Below are 25,884 nucleotides of genomic sequence, written 5' to 3'. Positions count from 1 at the left end.
TGGATTCGAGATTCATTTACTTCTCCACCTTAAGGGTGGTGCTCTCTCTTTCCAATTAATAACAACTCTGAGCTGATTAGAAAGTTCTGAAAATAGCTAGAATTATATAAGAAGATCACGTATCTTTGACGGCATCTTACCTTTCTGCTTTCAAGATCAAAAAATTTCATAGTGTATGAGGCTGAATTGCTTACAAAATTCTGAGCTCAACTTAACTTGGGCCAATTTTTGTACACGATGATTGGGAGAAAAAAACAAAGAAAAACTGACACTATTGATTTTGAAGCTATGTATATGTACAATGATCTCTGACGCGTAGCAAATTATGCTGTATAAATTAATGCACTGAGAAGTCCAGCAATTTTCACTCACTCCCCATTTGAAGCATCATCCTCTGATGAAAGAGAGACTTTTAGCTGTGTCGCGAAGTAGTCAACTGCAACACTGACAACAGTCTCCTAAGTTGCTGCACCTAGAAGAGCAGTTTCTGATGCACTGCCATCATCATCTAGATACCTGACAGACAAGGGCTGCACAAACAGAGGCACCTACTTGTCAGTTCTAAGAATAAATAGTCCAACATGATAAAATCTTCCACAGTTGTATGAATATTACCTCATGATCATAAACCCTCAACAGGGAAAAAGGCTCTTTCTCTCGAATTACGCCATTGCTTTCAATAATTCTGTCCAAATCCTGTACAGGGGAATGGAGAATTAGGATACGTCCTCTAATATCCGCTCATCTGAACTTTGTTAGCCCTAAACCAAACGTATATGAACTTATTGGCCCTAAACTTCTCTCAACTTATTAACCTTTAACCTAACTAATCTGAATTATGGTAATTGTAAGTTGAAAGCCGGTATTCCTTATTGGCCCTTATCTGAACTTATACGCCTTGAACTTATCTCAAACTTAACTTCATCTCAACTTGTTTATTGTGAAAATAAGATGAGGAGCCAATAGCCATAGAGAACTAAACTATAAACGAAACTCGGCTAAATCGTCTAGAAAGATAGTCAAGAGGCATTTCTTTTATAAAAAAAGAAAAGAAAAGATGCCAAAGGGGTAGCGAAAGATGTAGCCATATTCAAAACTAGTCTAGCTCAATTAGCTAAATACATCTCAATCCAGTACAGGGACTTCAAAATGTGCATTGGAATGTGTACACACTATGAGCAAGAACATTTGCAGTAGAGATACCATATGCACTATTGTTATTCTCTTGGGTTTCCTCTTTTCCATGAGTGGGAACAGGACGGAGGAAAGAAAACAAACAAGAGCCCTGAAAAGAAGTTACCATTCAACAGCAAAACAACTCATACCTTTCCTGTCAAAATTTCAAACTCAAGCAATTCATCAACAATCTTTTCCAGTGCCAATTGATTTTTCTGCAGCATATCTTTAGCTTTATCATATGCCAAATAGTACATCTGCCAATGCAAGGAAAGGTTAACAATTTCTGAATCATGGGTGCTGCCCCAGCAAATCCAAGAAGACCTTATCAGAAGAGCCCAAGAAACTTGAACCTTTATGGTTAACATACCTTCTCAACTTTAGCAGCCATTTCGTATTCGTACTTGTTTCCCATGCTTAAAGCGGTATCCTATTGAAGGTTTAGAATAGTGCACAAATTAGATCGTAACGAAAAGCAGAGGTACGAATAGATACTAGCATTGTACAGAACTCAAAGAAATACCAGTTTATATGAAATTAACTTATACAAAGGATAATGCCATCATGATGAGACGGGCGAAATATCACTACTGTAATATTGTACTCCCTCGCAATCCTTTACTAATGTGAACCTTGTTGAACCCCAAATAAATAATTCTTATGTTACCCATTCTAAGAGATGCTGCAGTTGCACCCTAACATTATATGAGGGTCATACAAGGATCAATTCATTAAAATTAAAAGAGAGATACTATCTCCCCCCCATACTGAGTGCGCAAACAAAATTCAGACTCTACTTATTGACAAGCACATTACTTTAGATTCTTCAATCTATATTTAATTTGCAGTGAATGCTGAACACCCAAAAGCACCTCAATATCTTTAATCACCGTGTCGGACAAACAAAAATCTAAAAGAAGAGGAAAGGTGGGGAAAGTTACGCATACTTCCACAAACGGATACGAGCTCATAATTTAATAAGTATTTCTACAAATCTAATTACATGGCATTTTAGCCAAACAAATTAGTTTCAAAATATAAGTTATTCAACAATAGCAATGGATTATTAAATGCTACTTCATAAATGAAGGTAAGATGATAGGTTATTTTTATATTATCAATATACTATTTCATGTCAATTCCTATTACTGATGCAAATTTAACTAACTTTAACTAAAATCTAATCAGCACAAAAGTGGTCAACATGCTCTAATCTTAGAAACAGTGGGCGTAGCAAACAAGATGACGTGAAAAAATTCAACGTACAACTTTAATGTGAAAGGCCCTTGCAGAAGTCATGCGGAGTTTCAGATACTTTTACGAGTCCTCAGTCCTCACAACCATGTCTAGCTATCTCCCTATAATTTTTCTAATCCTGGAGTTAGAGTTTGCACTGTACTTCCAGAATTGAGAGTTTTTTTAATGCTTTGTGGGCCTCTAAACCATGCTTGATGGTACTTCCTCCATGTGGAGCCTGTGCTCACAGAGTTCAGTGTTCACTAGTTCAAATCATTAACTTGTACATAAGCTTCTTTGCAGCATATCTAACATTAATCGACTTCAGCTTCACATCCAGTTGTCCCATACTACCATTCATTAGCACTGAGTGAGGATTCAATCATTGTATCAGGCTCTTGCATTAATCAAAATCACTTTTTTCAAAGTGTCGCCCAATCAAAAATCCAGCCTGCCACCAGACTCCATCCATTTCGGGCCTTTTAAATCTGTGTTAGGCTCGCACCCCAAGTTTTGATCTGTGTTAGGCTCGCACCCTTGCCGCCTGTAGGCAATAGCACAGTTGTTTATGCATGTAGATACAGTCGACAACTATCCGATTCTAATTCTATCTCTGTTGCAGAGTTAACTTCCCCATTGACTTTCAGCGGTCTCCAAGGACGAGCTTTTATCATAATTAGCCTCTTACCATATACTAGGATAGTAGTTACAAATAATTGTCGAGAAATTATTTTGGAAAATAAATTTAATAGTATCATCTCTACTACTTTTAACAATTTAGTGGTCAAAGATATCAAATTTTGACTGAAAAATCATACGGGAAGTTGAATTTGAAACATGTCAAACAGGAACGCAGAGTGCAATTGGATCTCTCAAGTGAAGGTCTAATAGCTGTTCTTGCTCCTAGTTTCACCCTGAAGATATATGGCTCATACAAGCACCAGTCAAATTTTCTTCTTTTCTTTTTTAGGCTCTACCAGAAAATTTGACTTATAAACAGAGATAAGAGATTGAGGTTTAGGAAAATACCGCATCTCCATGGTGGTAAACTGTAGGACTGTTGTCAGGTCCCCATCCATACTGGATAACCATTCTAGTAGCTATCTGCAGTGCAATATATAACCAAGTTTCAAATTAAAGCGTCAAGGTTCAATTAATTTTTAGGTCATGTAAAAATGAAATATGTGAAACTTGTAAAAAAGAGAAGAAGCAGAAGCGCAACATGTGAAAAACCAACATGATACCTACCTCCTGTGCCTGCTTCAGTTCTGAAGCAGACAGCATATTTTCATCCCCAAACGGAAGTAGCAATTGTGACGCAACATGTGATCCAAAGCAAAAGACAAGCTTTTTCTCCAGATATGATAGAGTTTCTACATTTTCGTTCATAGAGCCTCCATTTTTAGATTTAGTGATTTTGGTACATCCAATTCCCTGCAAAAGATCATGAGACTTGCTGCTTGTCAAGATTACTTTGACCAGTTTAACCGGACAAGTGACTGGCCAGCCCAATGCTAATATTGTTATCAGTAAGAAGCAAAAGCACAAAATGTGAAAGCAAAACGAAGACCATAAACATGGAAAAACTAAAACATAAACCTAGCAGTTAATCTAACTAGTAGATACGTCATAAAGAGCTGTCTTCCCGATCTTGGGCATGAAGAAGGGAAAAGAATATACGACCATCATAATTATCACAATTCTCACATGATCAGACCCTTTCATGGAGAAGGGAAAAGAACTGCCAATTATCAACCATTACCCCCACATGGTCATATCAATGCCGTATTGCCCTTCTCTATTTTTACTCCAAGTAGGATTATTAACTCCAATGGCACATAGCACAAGCAAGAAAAATCTAAGAGAGTGAGAGAGAAGAAAGAACCAGAGAGGGATAGGCCGATAGGGTAAAGAATAATATCATCAAAATGGCAGTACAAAGACTCACAGCCAAAAAATAAAAAGGTACAATATCTCTTATTTTTTACGAAAATTAGAAAATCTCTTCTTTCTCAGAACATTTCATATCTAACATCGGCAATAGTCTACAGTAAAGAAAAGAGGGCTGCTCCACTTCAAACTCAATGCTTAGATAAGATAATAAATAAATCTTAATCATTTGTCAAATGCATGCAATTGTGGTAGGACAATGGACTAGAATGAGTAAAACTTTGAAAGCAAACACAATTGTATGAATAGCAAGACAGCTTCATCCCAGCAAATAGTCACGAGAATACAAGACAAGTGCTTGCACTATCAGCAACGTGTGGCAAAATGTTCCAATTACAGAGCCGTCAAAGCTTGAACTATCACCATTGCTTAAATACATTCTTTGACAGATTACCATTTGGCAAGCTTTCTGATATTAGATGAGAAAACTAAGTAAGCAACACAAAAAAGATGGTTGAAGGTAACTAACCTCCCACGCACGGGGCTCAAGCCATATATTATCAACATCATCAAAGTTCGGCAAAAGAAGCGCAATGAGACCACGACCAGCAGCCCATACAGCATGCGGAAACTTTGTCTCCCTTGTCCACTGTCAAAAGAAAATGTAAGGCTTATCAAATATCTAAGGGAGATAGGCAGGATCAGAAAGCAAATAAAGTCAGCAAACAATAAGACCATTTCAGTGCCAATAGATACCAAAGTGAACTATCAAAACTTGGCAGAAGTGTATAAATGGCAAAAAATCTAAAAAAAAATGGGGAAGAAAAACTTACATCAATTGGAGGAGTATACATTTCAATTCCATTGCTAATCTGACCATATGGTTCCATTTGATTAACGACATTCTGCATATCTGCTCTTGTCAATGCCAGTCCCAAATGGTTCACGACCACACTGCTTATCTTTCTTGCAGCTTTTGTTTTCCTCAGCCAGTTAGGGATAAAAACACCGAAAGTCTACATGTAAAAATAGGACATAAATCATATAATTAACAGTGAGTGATTAGTGAAGTAGGTCTGTATCTGTCATCTCGTGTTAGCAATTCATTCCAGATAAAGGTAGTGTGATCTCATGACTTCATTTTTACAAACTAGTAGCAAAAACCACCCATAGATAATGTAAAATTATCTACATGTTGATTCGTTTTAGATTTTGGCATCCACAATCAAACATAGTTTTTCATCCAAAAATATGATCCCACTCAAGTGGCTTGAGAACGTTCTAACAGCCACAAGTTTTTAATGATCTGTAGTGGACTAGTCTAGGGGGGTAGGTGTACTTTTGGTAATACACACTAGATATAATGTTAGCTTGGGGAGGAAGGCAGCTAGTGAGAGGAGATAGTACGCAAGTCTACTATAAATAGAGGATTTAGGGAGAGAAGAAATCAAAGAAGTATTGAGAAGTTATTTAGCTTGCTTAGTTAACTTTGGGAGAGTGTCAACTGTCAAGTTTCTCGAATACTGGACAATTATCTTTCCCAGCGAATCTTTGATACTTTTGACGCTTTCTTAGACTAGTTTCTGCATCTGATATCTTCTTGACATTACTGTCCATTGGCAGCTTCAAAGGCTTGCAGTCCTTAAGCTTGTCTTCTTCCAGCAAATCCAGAACATCTTAACTTTGTGAAAGAAAAAGACCAGCATCATTTCTATCCACTTCTACGCCTAGAAAAGACCTTAGCTCAGTCATGTCCTTCATGTGAAAATGAGTTTACATTTCTGTGTTTCTCACTCGATAATATAAAACATCATGTTCATCCTTTAAATCTATCTGCTTAGATTTCCAGTTCATTGCATGATCAGATTGCACTGTGACATAACAATATCCACCAGTGAGCCACTATGGCGTCCAAGTAAGCTTCAGTAAATAATTTCACACTTCCTAGTTTGTGATCAATGCCACAACATTCTGCCAGCTGTGTTCTGGCAGAAGCAAATAGAGTATACTCTAGGCAATGAGATTACAAAGAGGCAACACCCAAATCTTTCAATAAGGAGATACAAAAGACCATTCTAAGGGACTGTACACGAAGACAAGGCATACCAAAAAATTATTGGAGTGAGGTCAGGTGACAGGGCAGATTGGCAGCAGTTGGCATAGCTGAAGACATGATCCTTTATACAACGTTATTGCACTCCAGGAACCATAAAGCTGAAACTGAGAGCGCTTTTAGCCTTTCTAGCCTAAGAAATTAGGCATGAAAAAAGACATGACCAACCTAAGCTAATCTAATCTCGATTTGAACAGAAAAAATCAAATTTCTCCCCTATCATTCCCCATCCTTTTTATGTTCACCCTAGATTCTTATATGTCTTCCTCCATCTTAGTAGCTGTTACCACTTCCTCTCCCAAATTTATACATTTTTCACTACCACTTCTACTACTGTTATTACTTCTAGACTTGTTATTACTATCAATGCTATTGCTGTTACAAATATTCTAACTGTAAATCTACTTTCACTATGTAAACAAAAAAGGGGAAAATTTTACTCTCCTATTCCTACTTTAACCTCTTTTTTTCCCCTTTTAAATAGGGGGAGGGGCCAAGGAGAGAGGGTTCAACAATAGGAATCAGCATCCGTATAGCTAAAAACAAGTAGGAGCCTTTTTCAACCTTTCTAGCCTAAGAATTTGAACATCGGATTTCGCCACTACATTCCCCCTACTCATTGTATGTCTACTCTAGATTCTTGTATCATTGTATGTCTTCCTTCTTCATTTTAAAGTAGCTGTTACCAAGACTTCTCCATATTTTACATTTATCACTACTACTTCTACTGATGTTTGACAATCTTTCTTTTTATTATTGTTACTTTAAGCATTGTTAGTATCGTCAACGCTATTGCTATCACAATTATTCTTACTGTAAATCTACTTTCACTAAGTTCGTATAAAGGGTAGAAAAGGTCAATTTCCTAGTCCTGCTTTTTATATTATTTTTTAAGGAAAATTGTAACCATAAATACCAAGTATTGGATGTCTCTCCATCCTCATCTCAAGTTTGTTTTATTTATGAATAATTCGATGTTGATACTCTTCCAATATTGGTCCCTCATAACTTGTTACCTATTTCACGGGTTATCTTTTGCTATTTTTTTGGTCCAATTCCTATCTTTTCTCCATCCTCTCTCCTTTCCACCCATTAGACTGTCATGGTTAATTAGAGCATTTTGAGTGAATATTTTTTAACTGCTAAATTGATCAGTTTTTATTTGGGCTCAATATGGGAAGGGTGTCATCAAACTTGCGATTATCCAAAAATAAATCAAACTTGGGATTAATATGGAGAAACACCCTAAACTCGAGATTTATTGTGACAATTTTCCTACTTATTATATTTTTTTAAAAATATAGGGGTTTCCTGCAAGTCTTATCAAACTAGTTGCCTTACTAGTTTGAATACTGAACCCTAGACCACATTCAAGGTGGGAACTATACTAGATTGTTATTATCATTGTTACATTCTTTCCGGCTAATTTTAGAGTAACAAAGTTTAAATAGTTATAACAAGGTCCTAATCTTGGCAAAAGATTCTCTACACTCCACATCCCATAGGAAAACAGTCACAGGGTTTATGCCGCAATTTTCAGTTGGGAATCAGAGTTGAGCATGAAGGGACCAAGATCCTGCTAGTTAAAAGAATCATAACTACTTCTATTTCCACTAGTGAGCAAAACCAGAGTTACTATTCTTTTTAAGATGCCATCATTTGGATTTGGTGGCTCTTTCAACATAGTGTTGACCTACTTCAGTATATCACTTCTTTTACTAAATAAAAGGGGGACAGGAGGATGCTTTAAAGTTAAATTGTAACTAACTTCACTCTACTAGTTCACTAAGGTCTTCAACATCCACAGATCCATCAGGCCCTTTCTCTATACACTAATAATTTAATAATTATATGTTCTGTTCTTACACCAAAATTATCCCCAGGGTTAGCAGTTGCATAATAGAAATAATTTCAATAAAGGTCCTCCTTCACAAAGAGTTGATGGCTTCGCAAATTAGCATCATTTTTCAATTCCTCATGGCTCATCAATACAAGCTCACAATTCACATCAAGTGGACATACATAGATCATACCCGGCATCATTCAGCTTTTTAACTACCAAGGCAAGCACGTCTAATTCAGTAAAGCAGCAATAGACATAAAAAGGCACTTGACAAACTAGTAAACTTGGACACTGACCGCAAACCAGCTACAGTAGCTCATCAGCTCATCTTTGTCAAGAAACTTGCTTCTGAAAGCACTACCTTCCAAAGCCATGGGGACAAGTTTCAGCTCACTAGGGCGTAGAAGAGCTGTTTTCTCAGCCACCTACACGCAAGGCAGTTAGAATCCCATATAACAGTTCCAAAGTTGACATATAAACCATAAAAAGGAATTAGAAACATGATCAATGCAAGTACATAGTCCAAACCAAGAACCATAAATCAGGAGCCATTTGGTTCACAAACAAAGAAAGGAAAGGAATCAAGAAAGGTAATAAGGAAACAAGGAAGGGAAAATCACGACATGTTTGGTTCACTTTTAATATAAAAGGGAAACAACCCCACCCACCAAACTCTTTATCTCCTTTATTCACAAACACCACGCATCATTTTCTACTCTCCTTCACAGACCCGCATCTCCATCTTCTCTCCTCCAACAAGCCACCATCTTCATGTTCTTTCCTATTATGCTCTTTCACCAACCATTAACAATAGTCGAATTTATTTGAGTAATTGAGATAATTGAGGTAATTGCACTATTAAAGCTTTAAATTAGAAGCTTTGCTGCTTGATTTTGACCATTGAGTCCATAATTATGGTTCCCCAGATCTATTTACCAGATCGAAATATTTACAAGGTATGCTTCCCAACTTTTCCTTGAATTTGTTCTCTCTTATGTTTTCTCGCCGCATTTTGGTGGTGGTTTGGGTTCATGGTCTCCTTTTGGTGGTTGTCTAGGATGGGTCATGGTTGAGAGGATGCCTAGTGATAGGAGGGTAAGCTGGTGGTGATAAATCACGATGGTGGTGCAATGCATTAGTAGTCGGTGATGCAGTGCAGTGGTGGGCCTGGTGGCGGGTGGGACGTGGGTGGTAATTGATGTTGTGATGTTAATATTAAAACCTGAGATGGGGGAGTTTAAGTCCCTGGGGGTGTGAGAGGATCAGGAAGAAGGGGGTTGGGGTAAAATTCTATTCAGCACAATAGGAGAAAGAGAACAAAAAGAAAAAAAAAAAAAAAAGTGAACCAAACACCAACAAAGGGGGCTCACTCAACTCAGTGCTCATCTTCCCCTTCTTGATTACCCCCCAGATAAAATACCCCCTCAATAATTTTAAAAGCTTGGCTGCACAACTTGTTTCCAGAGAGTAAAGCCAGTCTAGCAACTGAAGAAAACGATAATAAGAAAGCGAAAGCATCCAAGCAAACTCCAATGGTTCACAGAAGAGTGTAACACTATTTAGATTTTAAATCACCTTTCTCCAATCCACAAAATCCACAACTTCAGGATCCATAGATCCTTTAGCAGCAGTGCGCAACAGCTTCTCTCTTTCTGCTTGAGTTGGACGCTGAAGATTAAAGATTCTATCCATCCGACCAGGACGGCGTAAAGCTTGGTCAACTTGATTCAGATTTCTTGTAGTAGCCATCAAAACGACTCCATCTTGCTTCTCAAACCTGCATGAATAATTTGGTTTCTAGAATTACTTTAAGTTGCTTCTATGGGTAATCAAATATGATACACACACACACACACACTAAGAATTTGTTAATAGAAAGTAAGGCTACCCGTCAAGCTCCACAAGCATTTGATTGATAAAAGCCTCATGATCCTGCTTTTTTGTATGGATGAATTTGCCACGGACACCAGCGAACAGGTCAAAATCCTCCACAAATATGATCACAGGTGCCTAAGGATAGCATCAGTAATTTAGTTAAACCACAAGAAACCTCCTGTCTTTTGGAGTAAAACAGACATAAATTTGAAATGGAATAATATGGTGATTTTCTTTTTAAGTGTGCTGATAGATTTTAAGGAGAAGAAACACAGATATCATGGAAGCCATGGCCTTCATACTCTGGGAATTTTGTTCACCTTCAGCTTTCCATAAGAATTACATATGAAATGAAAGCATCAAGATGATAATTTGGAAAGAATCAAAATCTAGCAAATACCCGAAAGTTACAAAGATTTTTGAAAGTAAACCATGTTACTTCCAAGTATGTTAGATGATAATATCCCATGAAAATCATTATGAAACCAAGGAGACAAGAAAAAGAAACAAGAACCAGAAAGCAGGTGCAATAAAGCTTAAAGATTATTTATCACCAATTACGTTGTCAGGCCAAAGACCTTCAACCAGTGTTACTCCGACACCTTCATTTACCTCAAAAACGGGGTGTCGTGTCGTGTCGTGTCCGACACGACACTTTACTTGGATACTTCATTTCAAACTAAAAACTGGACTTTTCTCTACAAAATAGACGAGTCGGACACTTGGACACCCGTATCCGAGTAGACACTCAATCCGTGTCTGCGTAACATAGCCTTCAACACTTGCTCTTAATCCCCTTCTTCATAATTCTAGGACAGAATCTGACTGAGATTGACACAAAAGAAAGCGTTTCAATAAACTTTCCTTTACTTCTTATTTGACATGAAGTAGAAGACTAGTAAGTTGCCTCTCATATCAACAGACAGAGGCAACGTCACAATTGTAGGGAGTCCTGAAGAGCCTCTCTACAATTGTACAACTTAAGTCTGCATATATTGTAACTCCCCCCTTCCTTACCCAAGGTGTTTAGATAAGGAGTACGGTGAACAGAGACCAAAAGCATACTCCTTCGTTTGCATGAATCTATACCATAGCTCACATTTGAAAATACCATTAAGCCAATTTGTAAAAGTAATAAAGAACTTTAAATTCCAGTCACACGACAACTAGAAGAAAGAACATCTTGAACTGCGATTCTCCATTACTTGAACAAACAGATAAAGGAAAACAAAAATATGGAGATCTACCAAGTCTCGTGCTGTCTGAAACAATTCTCTGAGATTGGAAGCACCTTGCCCAACCCAGAGTCTAGCTTCCAACTGCTGTGCTTTGACCTCAACAAGAGGCACCCTGGCTTCTGCAGCAATAGCCAATGCAAGGGAGGTTTTCCCAGTCCCTCTCTCACCAACAATAAGAACACCCTGCAAGGAACATGAAATAAGTTCAATAGCAAATAGGCTTCCCCAAGTTAGTACTACCTCTGTTTCTAACAATCTACACACTTTGCTTTTAACCATAATCAAGGAAAAAGTAAAATTATCAGAGAGGAAGAAAAAATGTATGAAAGAGAGTAAAATTGTAAAAGTATGAGAGAGAAGAAGAGGTAACCATAAAGTACATGACATGAAGGTTGAATTGGAGTATTGGACAATAAGTTCAAGGGCCCATGTCCAAGAATGGCAAGAAAACAATGAGTAGAACTATTTTGAAATGGTTTAGAAAGAAAAGTGTGTAGATTAGAAGAGAAATGGAGGGTGTAAATCACATAGATACAAAAGGCACATATTATATTGAAAATAAATTCGAACAGAAGGCTTAATATAAAAAGGATCGGGCTATGTAGCGAACCGTCCTATGCTGAAAAAAGGTGCGAAGTTAAAATTATTACAATTAAAAGTGAAGGTTTTCAGGCCCGGTAGAACTTAAACATTGCTGAAGGAATATATAATATAAATTGAATGTGCAAATAGGCCATGTTGATGAGCTTGTGCGTATGTGCAAGTAATTCTAGAATACAGGGCATTTACAATAAAAATGACCAAAGCACGATCTTGCAAAATGATCATAAAGTTGCCTATACAATCATAATATTTTGCATGTAAACTTCCATACTTAATTTGTACGTGCAATTATAATATTTGAATGTGCAAAAATCAAGATATAGGTTGTTTACTTTGGACATCATTATAATATGCATATGTGCATGTACATTTACACTACTTGGCATAAATTGAAAGGGACCACATTACAATATTGTATTGTAAAATTAAATTTTAAGTAAGATCCCCTTGTGCAATTAAATTATATTGCATGTACAAAATCAATGACCATTCTTTCAATAGCCTCTTCTATATAGTGAGGGTATTACAGTCTATATATACTTTGTTCTATATAGACGTGTTCGTCAAATAGTGCTTTCTTTCAGAAAAAAGATCTTCCAGAAGAAATGAACCCAACTCCAGACCAGAAAAAGGACACTTGTGAGGAGCTAGAAACGCTCTTAGAAAGCTTGGGAGGTCTACTTGAAGTTGAGATCACATGTCTCATCCTGTGTCCCACTTTCAATCTGAAATTAACTACGTTAGGTGATTTATGTAAGTGGCTCAGGTGGCAAGACAAGAACTATATGGGACACTAAATGACACTAGATGAGACACTACGTGGGACACAAGAACCCTATTGGTATTCTTGAAGAAAGGGATTTGTAACACAAGCTATAGAGACTGTCCGGGACTATAATCAGAATTGTTGATTAAGTAGTTGCAAGAATGTCTTGTTACCTACTTGTTACAGAGCAGATTTTCCACAATATGTTGCGTTTGTCTTCGGTCTTTGAAATTCAAACTTCAGATTTGTTCGTATATGTTTTTGTTGTTTCATTCGATTTAGTTCATAACATTTGTTGTCTCTATTATAAGTGTACAGCCTATTATCATCTTCTATGCACATGATGTGGTTCCCAACAGATACCCTTCCTAGAAAGCATGGTTCTGACATATTTGATGCATTGTGCACATCTTAGTTTGTGACTTATGAGATCATATCCTTGGCATGGTAATATAGCTCAGCTGCATCATGACTGCAAATCAAAGGTTTTTTAGCATAGTATGTTTGCAGTTTGCGCTTGCGTCTATGTTGTAAAGGAGCACAATTCGTTTAGATATTTTCCTATTCTAGGTGGCTGCAGCATTCCTGCACAAAACTCTGTTTTGGCTTATATAAAGCAGAGAAATTAATAAAACAATCACCAAAAACTACGAACATTGCAGCTAAGATATATGATGTCAAAGAACACCCAGTAAAATCTTAATCGTTAGCATACCCGAGGTGCACGAGCTCCCAGCTTCTGAAATGCACTTGGATTTTGTAAAAATGCCACAACTTCATTAATCTCCTCCCTCATAGACTCGACACTTGAAAATTCGCTTAATGGTATTGGTGGATTTTTCACTCTCTAAAGAACAGAGAGCAGTCAATAATTCAATATACAACATTAATATGAAAATACAGTAATAAACCCAGCATACAAACTTTTACCTTCATATTATCAAACACAGTTTTAATTGGATCCACCCCAGCTCTCTTCTTACTTAAAATTATCTGCCTCTTATATCTATTATACCATACCTGCAATCACAAAAAAAAAAAAAAAAAAAAAAAAAAAGTAGTAGGCTATATATACTCATAAAACAGCTGGAAAAAGGAAAGTAAAATAGCAGTGTCTTCACAACTGGGTTTCTCAGCCAGAAGCTTTATTTTTAATCTAAGGAATGTTGATTGGATTTGGCTTCCCCAGCAAATTCCATACTTTCAATTAATAAACTCATCTTTCTACTCAAAGAGCGAGAAAGAGGGAGAGAAGTAATGCTCCATAAGATTGCATGAAGTCCATGAACAGATAAAATTGTGCCCCGCCTGCTTCTTTAATGTCAATTATTCTATAGAGAAAGCAGGTGGTCCAGAACCATGAAGTGTTGGAATTAGTCACTACTACTTCATTCCAGTTCACAAGCAAGAAACAAGATTTTAGGTTTTAGCTAGTACTGACTAGTGAGTTCGTCACCAGATTCTCTTATCCTACAGTTTCTAAAAAAATAGTTATTACAGCATTAAACTAAAGCAAGTTAAATATTCTACCAATATTTACTGCCCAATTAGGCCTTATTTGCACTAAACAACATGGTCCTGAACTTTATTTAAGTGCCATAGGTTGAACAGCTTGACAATCCAAATTAGATCTTGTCAAACAGACTTTGACTTAATTCAGGACAAAAACAGAACTACAAATTTGGACTGCGAGCACCCACTATCTACATAGGTTATTCAGATGAGTAAAAGTAAACAGGAACATATTTCTATTGGTAATTCAGCTCTTCAAGCAGTTTCTGATCTTCTTCTACTGCTTTTTCCTTTTATGTTTCTTCTTTTATATTTTGCAGGGGAGTAGAGTGGACTATCTGTTTGCTTCTCCTGTCTATTGCACAAACAATGAAAAAGTATGGACAAACTACCCTTTCTCCTCTCCCGAACACACAGAAACATAATAAATTAAAGAAAAGGAATACAACAGAACAATAACCCACATGGTAGATAGGTTACAGTTACACAGATTCTTCCTACCATAGCAATAAAATGACTAATTCTAGCAAGGTGACTGTAGATGTTAGCTACTCACCAATCCTTGCGAACTTTGGCAAGGAAATAAACTGCACGGAGCACTAGAATAGATACAGTTTCTTTCTACTACATAAGAAATTGCAAGCAAATATGACACATCTGTCTAAAGCAGGTTATTGGTAACTAGGAACTAACATCTCAAGTCGTTGACCGGGTGATACATCATAACAAAGGTGAAGCTGAAGACATACCAATTTCCGAAGCTTCCGAAAATTTGGATCTCGGCGGTAAGGCCCATAGCCAAGTAACCCAGGGATCTTTCTCCTCATAAATCGAAACGTGTGATACAATACATATCCATATATGACACTTTTGACGATAAACAAAAAGTACCACCGGAGAGTTCCTAATTTCCTCGATCTAAAACTAATATCCGCCATAGATTGCCATTCCAAGTACCATGTTGAGCCAACACTCTGATCTATTTCCTCGGGCCAGGCCATTCCAAGCCTTATTTTCACCTACAGAGTGGAAGCAATCTGAAATGAGTATCAAGATTAAATGGCGAGTTACACTAGCAACAATATACGACAAGCAAAATTACCGGATAAGGTATTATAAACTCCATGATTGGAAACACAAAAACCGTCATTATGTCATCATTGGTGTTTACTATTTCCTCCCACATTAACTTTCTACCATGAGAGACGATTGGGTTGTTCCATATGGAATCAAAGCTTAGATAAGTAAATCTTGCTACCAAAAGAAATTGCTCATAGATATTTAACTCTGACAATGGAATCCACATAAGGTGTACAGCAGTTGGAACACCAGATGCTAGCATTTTGATATACAATTCATCAAACCCTCCAAAATCTTCAAACAGAAGTTCATATTCCTGCAATGAGGTGTTCTTGTCAGAAACGCCAAGATCATACACACACAAGACACATGTACAAAAATAACTGTACTTTATAAATTATGACCTGCAAGTTAACATAAAATTCCTTATCCTCGCCCTTCAATCCAATGTACATGGCCCCCCAATCATGCCTTATTTGAGCATACTGCACAAGGTTCTTGGAGACTGCACCTGGAACTGCAATGGGGTCCATTTCCCACCGTTTTTTCTCCTCGTTGTAAAATGTCTTGGAAACCACTCTGTCGCGATCCATTATAATGCGCTCCTGCGTATTATATGTAAACAAAATCTTTAGCTGACTACAGTTCAAAGAGTCGAAAAGTATTTATAATGTCTAATGGACTTAAGTTAACTGACACAACTTAAGCACAAACTAACTTATTTCATTTCAGACGATACAAGTAAAGAAGAAGCATCAAGGAAAAGCTAACAATACAGAAGTAAAGTCTGTCAAAGAAAGCAGATGTTGACATACTGGCTAATAGAACCATACTCCAGCCTCCACTCAGAAGGAACTTCCCATAATCTGAATCTTTCAATAGGAAGAAAAAAGCATTCAAGGAAGGGAAACATGACTCTCATTCTTAACCACTAGCACAACCTCATTGATCTCTAGATAAGTTCAGAAAACATGTTTGAAATGAATGAGGAACTACAACCAGAGAGGACAAAGAACCTCCCCGCAGAACTAGTCATGAGCGATACTCGGTATATAACTCATTCCCAAAGGAAATTTTCTCTTCCTTGACAAAGACATCTATACATGGCTAAAAAGTATGAGTTCAGTTGGTCCCACAATTACTAACTTTATAATTTGATTTTCCCGAAATAAAACTTGATATCTTCAATAAATTCAAGATTTTATCTGGTTCTTAGTCAACAAGAATGATGTTGATTGTTCAATGTTCATGTAAGATCTGATTCAACAAGCTTTCTTTCCCCTCACATCTTTCTCTCCTACCGTCCTACGTTAAATGCATTGCTCATACACATTCATGCATACTTACTAACATATGTCAGAAGGTGAATGTATGCGCACAATCAGTCTGATACAATCTACTCAATGAGTAGTGTTCCACAAGACATTACCTGTATCTTAGACACATATTGTTTACCAAGATCGACATCGTCCAACACACTTTTTTTTAACTTTGCTTTTGCATCTTCTCGCCATCTCTTCCATCCATGATGTAAGTGAATGCTTACAGCCTTAGGGACCACAACCTCTTTATTACCAAACAACCATTTCCATTCAACTTCTGGAAAACCTTTCAAAATCTCGCCCTCCGGTGTATTCTGAATAATACGCATCTCCTCCCCATGTTTCTTCATATCTTTGCGGATACGAGCCTCCAATTCTCTTTGCAGATTTTTTGATTCTTTAAGGGTTTGCTTTACTCGTAGTGCAAAGTTCATTTGCTCCCTATCAAAGAGAGGCCCAAGAGCATCATCAAACTCCACCACCCCAGGCAACACCATCTGTTTCAAGTGTTCTCTTTGAGCAGCTTCTAAGCCTTTCTGTATATCATTCCTAGAATGTGCTACAGAAGAAGTTTCGCCTGGACTGCAATGACACAACCACAATAGAATAAGATACAACCTATTAGCTTAATTTTTGATAGAATCATGCTAGCAGAAATGACTGCAGCAGAGCAATTAGCAAGCAAGTACAAGCAGCCCGGTATTCACATCAAAATCTAGAAAATGAGGCATATTCATCCATAAAAATAAGAAGCCACCCCAACACCTCATAGAAAGAAGCCACCCCAACACCTCATAGAAAAAGAACTGATGACTCCAAAGTCCAAAGTTCCCCTCTCTTTGAATGCATCAAACACGCCAACAGAAGCTTCTCCACAGACCTTTAGATTTACAATCCGTAAGTACTCACTAGTAATGATTCTACTGAAAGTCTTCAAAGCAAAATATTTCCCCACAGAAAGACCTTAGCATGTGATTCTTATTTACTTGGCTATGGATTGAATGACAAGAGAACATAAGAGCAGACAATCTAGTAACTTCATCAATTCCCGATCTCGAACATTTTCCCCAAAGTGCCAGTGCCAAGATCTGAAGTCACCCTCCCTCAGCAGAAAACTAGAAGAGGCCCAAGAGGGTCATTGCAGATAGTAGATAATTTGTAAAGAAAATGAAAACATACAGACTGGTTGCTCTATATTGAAATTCCTCCATCCTTCTCTTCAATTGGCTTATGGATGTTATTCTTTTTGCCCATAAGAAACCTTTTTACAGAAAATCATGTAATCCACTAAAGATCATTTATGAAACCGCATTATTCAATATAGTCAGTCATGAAGGAAATATGATTTATGCATACTGAAGCTAAACACTACAATAAAACTAAGTCATAGTTGCCACAAATGTTTAGATAGATCAGATGCTCAAAAAACATATAACCAATTATTGCACTTCAATGATCAAGTAGACTATTTCCAGTTTCTCAAATTCACCACATTAGCTACGAAGTGCAATGTGACTAATCCAGCTATGTATCTCATGGTCCTAATCCTATATGAGATATATTTGAACCACTACATTTGAACCAATGTTGAATTTTAAGAGTACCATGCTCGAGTTGCAAAAGGTTAAAAATCATCAAGTTTGGGAGGGAAAGAAAAACAACAGGAACAACAATTACCAAGTTACCTTGCATTATGCCTAATCTCTAGAATAAACCTCTGGACCAAGAGCTCGCATTCCTTCTCGATAAACGAAAGCTCCCTCACACCAATACTAAACACCATGGTCTCCATCCTCGACTTCTGCTCCTCAATCTCCTCAAGCTTCTCCTGCAGCTCATTGTATTCCTTCTCACCATTATCCAACCTCTCCACTGACCTACCAATCCTTTCTCTAACATTCTCATCCTCAGGATCATCGCCACGAGTAACTCTCAGGCTAATCAACAGCTTGTCCTGCTCCCTTTTCGCATTCAATACAGCAATAAGTACTTTATCTGCTCTCTCAATCAACTTCTCCTTCTTCTTCCCAAACTTCCTCACTTCAGCAAAAAGCCTACTCATTATCTCACTTTGTATCTCATATTTCTTCAACTTAACCTCCTTCAAAGCAACCTCTAAATCCTTAATACCACTCTCCCCATCCCTAACTTCCTTCATCACCTTCAACACTCCTGAAACACTCTCTAACAACCTCTGTGTATGCCCCGAATACTCGTGCTCGCTCCACGACACCAATGTGGGCTCTTCTTTCACAATTTTCCCCTTCCTTCTCCATAACAAATCACTAATTACAGGCAAGGCAATAGCAGGATGTTGATTCCCACCAATTGGACACATCCCAATTACAATCAAAAACAATGTAAACGCAATTGACTTCGATATACAGCTAAAAAAACCATCTTTTCGATCAAAACTATTCGAAACAATACTAGAATTAAACACTTGGGAATCTTCGAAATTACTAGAGAAGCAAACCCCAACTGAATTTCTCCTAAAAAAGAGGATAGAGCTACATGGGTATGATTTTTTTACTGCAAATTTGGTGGAGGATGTTAAGAATTTTCTTTTATGGGGGTGGTGAGTTAAGAGTGGGAATGAAGTGTAATGTGGGATTGATTGAAGGGGAGTAACAATGGAGTTTGAAGAAGAAGGACATGATGGGAACATAAGGGAATTGAAAAGTTTTGTGCAAAATGGAGGAATTGGGAGAGAAAGTTAGAGATAAAAAAGGTCAAGTTTTCATGGAGATTTTGCAGTGTAGATGAGACTGAGAGTGTAAGAGGAATTTGGGAATGATACCACAACAACGGGGTTTATCGGAAAGGTGTCTGGGTTCGGGAGGTTTTGGTTTCAAAATGCGGAATTGTTACCCCCGGCTCAGTCGAGCGATTTAGGGAATTAATTAGGGGGTGTTACTCGAGTTAAGCCGCTTGCGAGCAACTCGAACTCAAGCTCGATTATAACTCGAACTGAATTGGCTTGAATTAAACTTGATTCGAACTCGAAACTTTGATGAGTACAAGTTAAACATGACCCAACTTGACACTATATGCTTGCGAATAGCTTGATAATTTAACATTATCAATCAAATGAATGCATTAATATCTAGTGAAAGTATTGGGTCAGACCGTCTGACCCATACTTTCCGTCGGACAGGTATGAATGATTTTCCATCTTTCCACAAAATTTGTTGTGTTGTTTATTTTCTCTCTCCTCAACATTATTTGCATTCGTATAGAAGAAGCTTATTCAGTTTCTCAACCACATTTCTGGCGCTTTCTCTCTCCTCACTAGCAGTCTTTTTTTTTATATAATTTTTGGTACTCTTTCATCGCAATTTAGATCCTGCACCAGGGTGTAGGATGAGGAACCTACACCTTGGCCAAAACTACGTAGTTTTGATGCTTTTAGGAGGGTCAAAATTTGGCAGGCTTTTGGCAGAATTTTTAGGTGGGCCAGCTTTTTCTCTCTCATCACTCACTCATTCCCTCTTTTTCTCTCTCATTTATTTTTCAAGAACCATTTCAATTATCTCTCTCATTTATTTTGTTCTTCATTTATTTCTCCCTTATTTTCATTCATTTCTATTTTAAATTTCCAAATGTTGATATTTGATTTTATATTCTGTTTTGCATTTTTAAAACTTTTTTTAATGTACAAATGCATATGGTTTGATGTACAATAATATACGAGTGTACATTTGGGGATTTTCAGTGATCAAAGTATTGACCATCAGTGTACATTGTGATTTATCCTTATTTACGTTGGTTGTGGAACCTTTTTTTTTATTATTAACTCCACCTACAATTGCATGTACATGCACGTACATTGCATGTACACTTTGTTGACATTCATGTACATTAAGTGGGTTACAATCATGTTGTTATGTGTTGACCTTTTAATCTAGTACCCATATTGAGTTTTTTTTTGTTTTGTTTGTGTCTATAGAATATGTTATGCATGCATGTTAGTGAAGCTAATGTATATTTAGTCATACACAATGATCATTAACGCAACTTTAATGTACACAGAACAAAGTCAGCTCTATAAAATAACTTCAACATTTAGTCATAACAACATTGTACATTCAGGCTTAATAATTGAACAATCTTGTTAGAATAATTGTACATTGAGTCATATCTAGTGAACATTCAATCAAACAATAATGTATCCTTATTTTCAGTGATCAAAGTAATGACCATCAGTGTACATTGTGATTTATCCTTATTTACGTTGGTTGCGGTACCTTTTTTTATTATTAGCTCCACATACAGTTGCATGTACATGCACGTACCTTGCATGTACACTTTGTTGACATTCATGTACATTAACTGGGTTACAATCATGTTGTTATGTATTGACCTTTTGTTTTAATACCCATATTGAGTTTTTTTTGTGGCACCTGGAGCACTATGAGGTATAGGACTGTAATTGTACATATTGAATTTCATTAGCGAACAAACATCAACACACCAGTGTACAAAGATTGCAAATTACTCACTTGACATCAGCTTTAGGAATTGGGTTACTTTTATTCCATTATGTTTCTTTGTACATTCTTGGCTTCGTGGTTGTTCATTAACAAAATCAAAATGTACAATGACATCCCCCCATAAAATTGTCAATAACACACAATGAACAATAATAGACATCCAAAACAAAAAAAAAACTCAATACGAGAATTAAAACAAAAGGTCAACACATAACAACATGATTGTAACGTTAACCCAGTTAATGTACATGAATGTCAACAAAGTGTACATGCTAGGTACGTACATGTACATGAACTGTATGTGGAGCTAATAATAAAAAAAGGTACCGCAACCAACGTAAATAAGGATAAATCACAATGTACACTGATGGTCATTACTTTGATCACTGAAAATCCCCAAATGTACACTCGTATATACATCAAACCATATGCATTTGTACATCAAAAAAAGTTTTAAAAATGCAAAACATAAAATAACATCAAATATCAACATTTGAAAATTTATAATACAAATGAATGAAAATAAGGGAGAAATAAATGAAGAACAAAATAAATGAGAGAGAGATAATTGAAATGGTTCTTGAAAAATAAATGAGAGAGAAAGGGAGGGAATGAGTGAGTGATGAGAGAGAAAGAGCTGGCCCACTTTCATAAATACTACCAAAAGTCTGCCAACTTTTGGCTCCCCTAAAACCATCAAAACTACGTAGTTTTGGACAAGGTGTAGGATGCTCATCCTACACCTTGGTGTATAATCTACTAATTGCTCTTTCATTCCGTCATTGCAAATTCAAGATCTTACAATAGGGTTTGGGGCAGCCTTACAATTTTAGCTTTAAAAACAGAAAGAGTTACATGAGAGTGAGTATGAGAGTTTTAAGTCCAAGCTACAGAAAGAGTTACATGAGAGCTTTACAAACAGAAAGAGTTACATTTCTGACATCAAACCAACACGGCAGATATGCTGGATTTTGTTGTTGATTATATAAAAAATCTTCAAAACCAGCACAAGGTAACAAGTAAGTAGGTTTTGTTTTCTAATTTCTTGCTACAAAATCATATATACAATGGATTCATTTAGACCTAACTTACTTTCATTTAGACCCAACTTACTTTTAGTTAGACCTAAGTTACTGTCAGTTAGACCTAAGTTACTTTCATTTAGAGGTAACTTACTTTCATTTAGACCTAAGTTACTTTCAGTTAGACCTAAGTTACTTTCAGTTAGACCTAAGTTACTTTCATTTAGAGGTAACTTACTTTTATTTAGACCTAAGTTACTTTCAGTTAGACCTAAGTTACTTTCAGTTAGACCTAAGTTACTTTCATCTAGAGGTAACTTACTTTCATTTAGACTAACTGAAAGAAAATGAAGAATAACTGGAAAAAAAATTAAGACAAACTGGGAAAAAATTGAAACCAACTGAAAAAAAAAGAAGACTAACTGGAAAAAAATGAAGACTACCTGAAGTCGTCCGACGAAAATATTGTGTCGGACTCTCGTCCGACACAATACGAACTCTAATATCTAACTTTACATGTCTATGACCCGTCAAATAATTTCTCTTCAATCTCAAATAAATTTATTTGCAGTACTAAGACGAGAGAGAAGAGAGCAGTTACCTTAATTGCAATATTTTTATGTGCTACATTTTGTTCTCAGACAATCAATTAGCATGGTTATGTAGCATTATATAGAGGTGATATAGTGAATGCGAAATCAATGGTAGGAAAAAAATCATTACATATTATTTGAGTGGTCTCCTTAAATTATTCATTGTTGAATTTACTATTATTACTTATAAAGATATGGACATATCATTTATGATTAATAGGATCATATATTTTCCATTCTTATTTTATTTAGTGCCCTTACAAATATAAGGATACTTAACATTCAAAATATATGTCATGTAATGATTCTTGGGATAATTTATTTGGTTTATCTTGTTTACTCGGATATTTACTTATAATTAAGGCGGGGTGATTTTATATGTGTTGATCTAGTGATGAAATATGTACTTTATTAGATTTTTTTTTTAGGGGATACTTTATTAGGTGTTTTACCATAGTCAATTGCTAGAGTGGTGATAGTCAATGTAATCTATACTAATATATTAAAAGGCGTGCGTAACAACGTCGTGTCTGTTAACCAACAAAGTCAAGTGGTCATTATTTTAAAAATAAATATGCTGAAGCTTGGGCTCGAACCCTTGACCTTATGTAAGGATTTTCAAAGAATCACCATCTCATCTAACTTCTCTTAGGCTTCGTTTGGTAGGGCGTAAAACATTTTCAGTGTAAAATGATTTTCATGGAAAACAATTTACAATGAAAAACACAATTCCAAAATTAGTTTTCCGTTGTTTGGTTTCATGTAAGGAAAATGATGAAATGAAAAGAAAATGAAAGGGAAAATAAGGAGTTAGTGAGAAAAGTATACAAGAGAGATAAGGAAATTAGTTTTCCCTTCATTTTGAAAGGAAAATGGTTTTCCATCATTGAGAGAGTAATTTTACCCCAAGGAAAAATGGTTTTACACTCTTTTGCCAACCAAACAATGTAAAACTGAAAATGGAGGAAAATAATTTTCCGGGAAAATGTTTTACGCCCTACCAAACGGAGCCTTAGTGATCCATGTTTCCACAGTTAATGTTATTAAACATATCCCTTGCATCCTTAAAAATAAATAAATTTGCATGTTCATTAAAATTAATTATGTATGCATGATACCATTTGAAGAGCAGTGTTGACTACTACAGTACTACCCCTAGGGAGTTTTAGTTCATGTAATCTATGTAGAATAATAATAAAATTTAGAAATTGTGTAGTATAAGGTTTGACCACGAGACCTCAAGTACATATACTAAAGTCTTAACCACTAGGCTAAGTTGTGTTTATTTTTATTATCATAAAGTATTATATTAATAAATAAAAATTTTTCTTACCCGGGACATAGCCTGGGCCTAATAACTATTCAATATAAAAAGGTATACTAGAAACAACATAAATTAATTAAGAATAAATTTTTTTTGCATGGTTCTTCCTTTAACTAGCCCTTCACGTACTTTTAAGATATCTTCTTTTTCCATCAATGCTATCAGATTTGTAATATTGTTGGATCTTTAATATTTTGCATGTCGAAAGATTCAGCTCTCCAACACAAACTCTTTTTACCTTTTTATGTTTGTCTCACTCCTAGACACAACTAACATTTTGTGCATTATATTCCACGAGAGCACGTACTATCACACAACGTGATACCCTTTCCTATTATCGATATGGTGCCACATAATATGTGACGCTACCATAATTTGCAAAAAGATTAGCCTACTATAGTGATATATATACAATAAATGTTGTTGTTATAAATATACTTATACATTAGACATTATTTATAGAATATAGAAGATCAAGCATACTATGACTTTTCTTTATAAATAATATGTGTCTTTTCACTTCCATACGAGATCATATATATGTATATATGTATATATGTATATATGTATATATGTATGTATATATGTATATATATATTATCATCAATCATCATATTACACATGGTAAGTCAAAACATAGCCCATACCAAAATGTACTCGGGCTACGTATTTGACAAGGCATTTAATGGTGTTAGAAAGTGACAATACACAATGGCAAAAGAGAAAGATTTCAAGACTGTACTGGTAGGAGACCACTGACTTGAAAGCAATTACGGACCAACAACGGTGGTAATCGATCTGGCCAGAACGTTTTCCAAGGTTAACACAATAGCCTAGACTGCCACCACTAGCAGAATAAACTTTGGAGAAGAACACGAAACCCAGGAAAAAAGAGAGTTGAGAAGGAAGAAATCAGAGGCACTGATTTATAGGATTTTGTGAGTACTTTCAAGTAGCCTTTCTTCAATACGTATTAGCATTTTGTGAGTACTTTCATTATATTTGAAGTGTTTTGTTATTTGTCAATAATATTAAAATGTTCATATATTACAATGTTCATATAATGTAAGCAGATAGACAATCATGACATTATTAAGAACATTGCAATTATTTTTTAAAAATGGAGTAAGAAAAACAAACTGAAACAATACATTACACCATCTTTCTCATGATATGAGCTATAATTTGAACATCTTAAAGTTGATATTCATTAATTAATTACATTAAAAGTAACTTATAATATGATTGAGATAAAATTTGAAAATCTCAATACTCGTATTTTATTAATTAGTATGGACAAAAGTTATTGTATCAATTATTCAACATATTAGACAACCGAGTAATACCAAAGAATTTACCAATCAACTACTCATGAACTCTAGATACTCTTTCCGTTTTTCTAAAATCTGTTTTTTTTTTTTTTTGAAATTTATACACGGTCGTTTTTTCTGCTTTCTCAACCCTTTCTACCCGTATCATCTTTTAATTATATTAACAACTTTTTAGTTTATCACTCTCGTCGTTCAGTTTTCCTTCGTATATTTTTGTACCTTTGTACTTTTGTATCATCTAATTATGAGTAGCATTTATATGTCTTTTTTTTCAGGATAATAACATTCATATACTACCTTGTTTAATTAGATTTATTTTCAACTCGTGTCATCAAAATATAAAATATCGCAATAATCCTTACTCGAGCCCAAATTTATGCATATACAGTATACACATATTTGTAAGATTAGAACCATACGCACGATGAATATAAAAGACTAAATTATGAATGCAAAGACCAATATTA

General features: G+C 35.9%; 1 protein-coding gene across 1 annotated transcript; it reads right to left on the bottom strand.

The window, feature by feature from the left end:
- Positions 1-120: 120 nt before the first annotated feature.
- Positions 121-19,539, bottom strand: LOC104890457 (probable inactive ATP-dependent zinc metalloprotease FTSHI 5, chloroplastic). Its single transcript, XM_010675957.4, has 19 exons — positions 18,340-19,539; positions 16,762-17,236; positions 15,737-15,937; positions 15,355-15,648; positions 15,002-15,271; positions 13,671-13,760; positions 13,456-13,587; positions 11,381-11,554; positions 10,147-10,268; positions 9,834-10,035; positions 8,555-8,683; positions 5,136-5,318; positions 4,832-4,951; positions 3,661-3,846; positions 3,442-3,516; positions 1,547-1,606; positions 1,326-1,433; positions 616-696; positions 121-530 (listed from the first exon to the last, which is right to left on the bottom strand). Exons 1-19 carry the CDS (start codon positions 19,320-19,322, stop codon positions 459-461), a joined length of 3,957 nt encoding a protein of 1,318 aa, XP_010674259.1. The 5' UTR covers positions 19,323-19,539; the 3' UTR covers positions 121-458.
- Between the last annotated feature and the right edge of the window lie 6,345 nt (positions 19,540-25,884).

The sequence above is a fragment of the Beta vulgaris genome, chromosome 4 (genome assembly GCF_026745355.1).
Source record: "Beta vulgaris subsp. vulgaris cultivar EL10 chromosome 4, EL10.2, whole genome shotgun sequence".
Taxonomy (NCBI): domain Eukaryota; kingdom Viridiplantae; phylum Streptophyta; class Magnoliopsida; order Caryophyllales; family Amaranthaceae; genus Beta; species Beta vulgaris.
The sequence above is the reverse complement of the archived record's forward strand: the minus strand, read 5'-3'. Positions and strand labels throughout refer to the sequence as shown.

Bases quoted from the DNA above. Each gene is read 5' to 3' on its own strand.
- LOC104890457 (XM_010675957.4), bottom strand. From the start codon at position 19,322: ATGTTCCCATCATGTCCTTCTTCTTCAAACTCCATTGTTACTCCCCTT. The intron at 10,036-10,146 runs GTAGCCTTACTT...TTATTCATGCAG, and splicing joins ATGCTTGTGGAGCTTGACGG to GTTTGAGAAGCAAGATGGAG. The intron at 3,517-3,660 runs GTAGGTATCATG...ATTGCACTGCAG, and splicing joins AACTGAAGCAGGCACAGGAG to ATAGCTACTAGAATGGTTAT.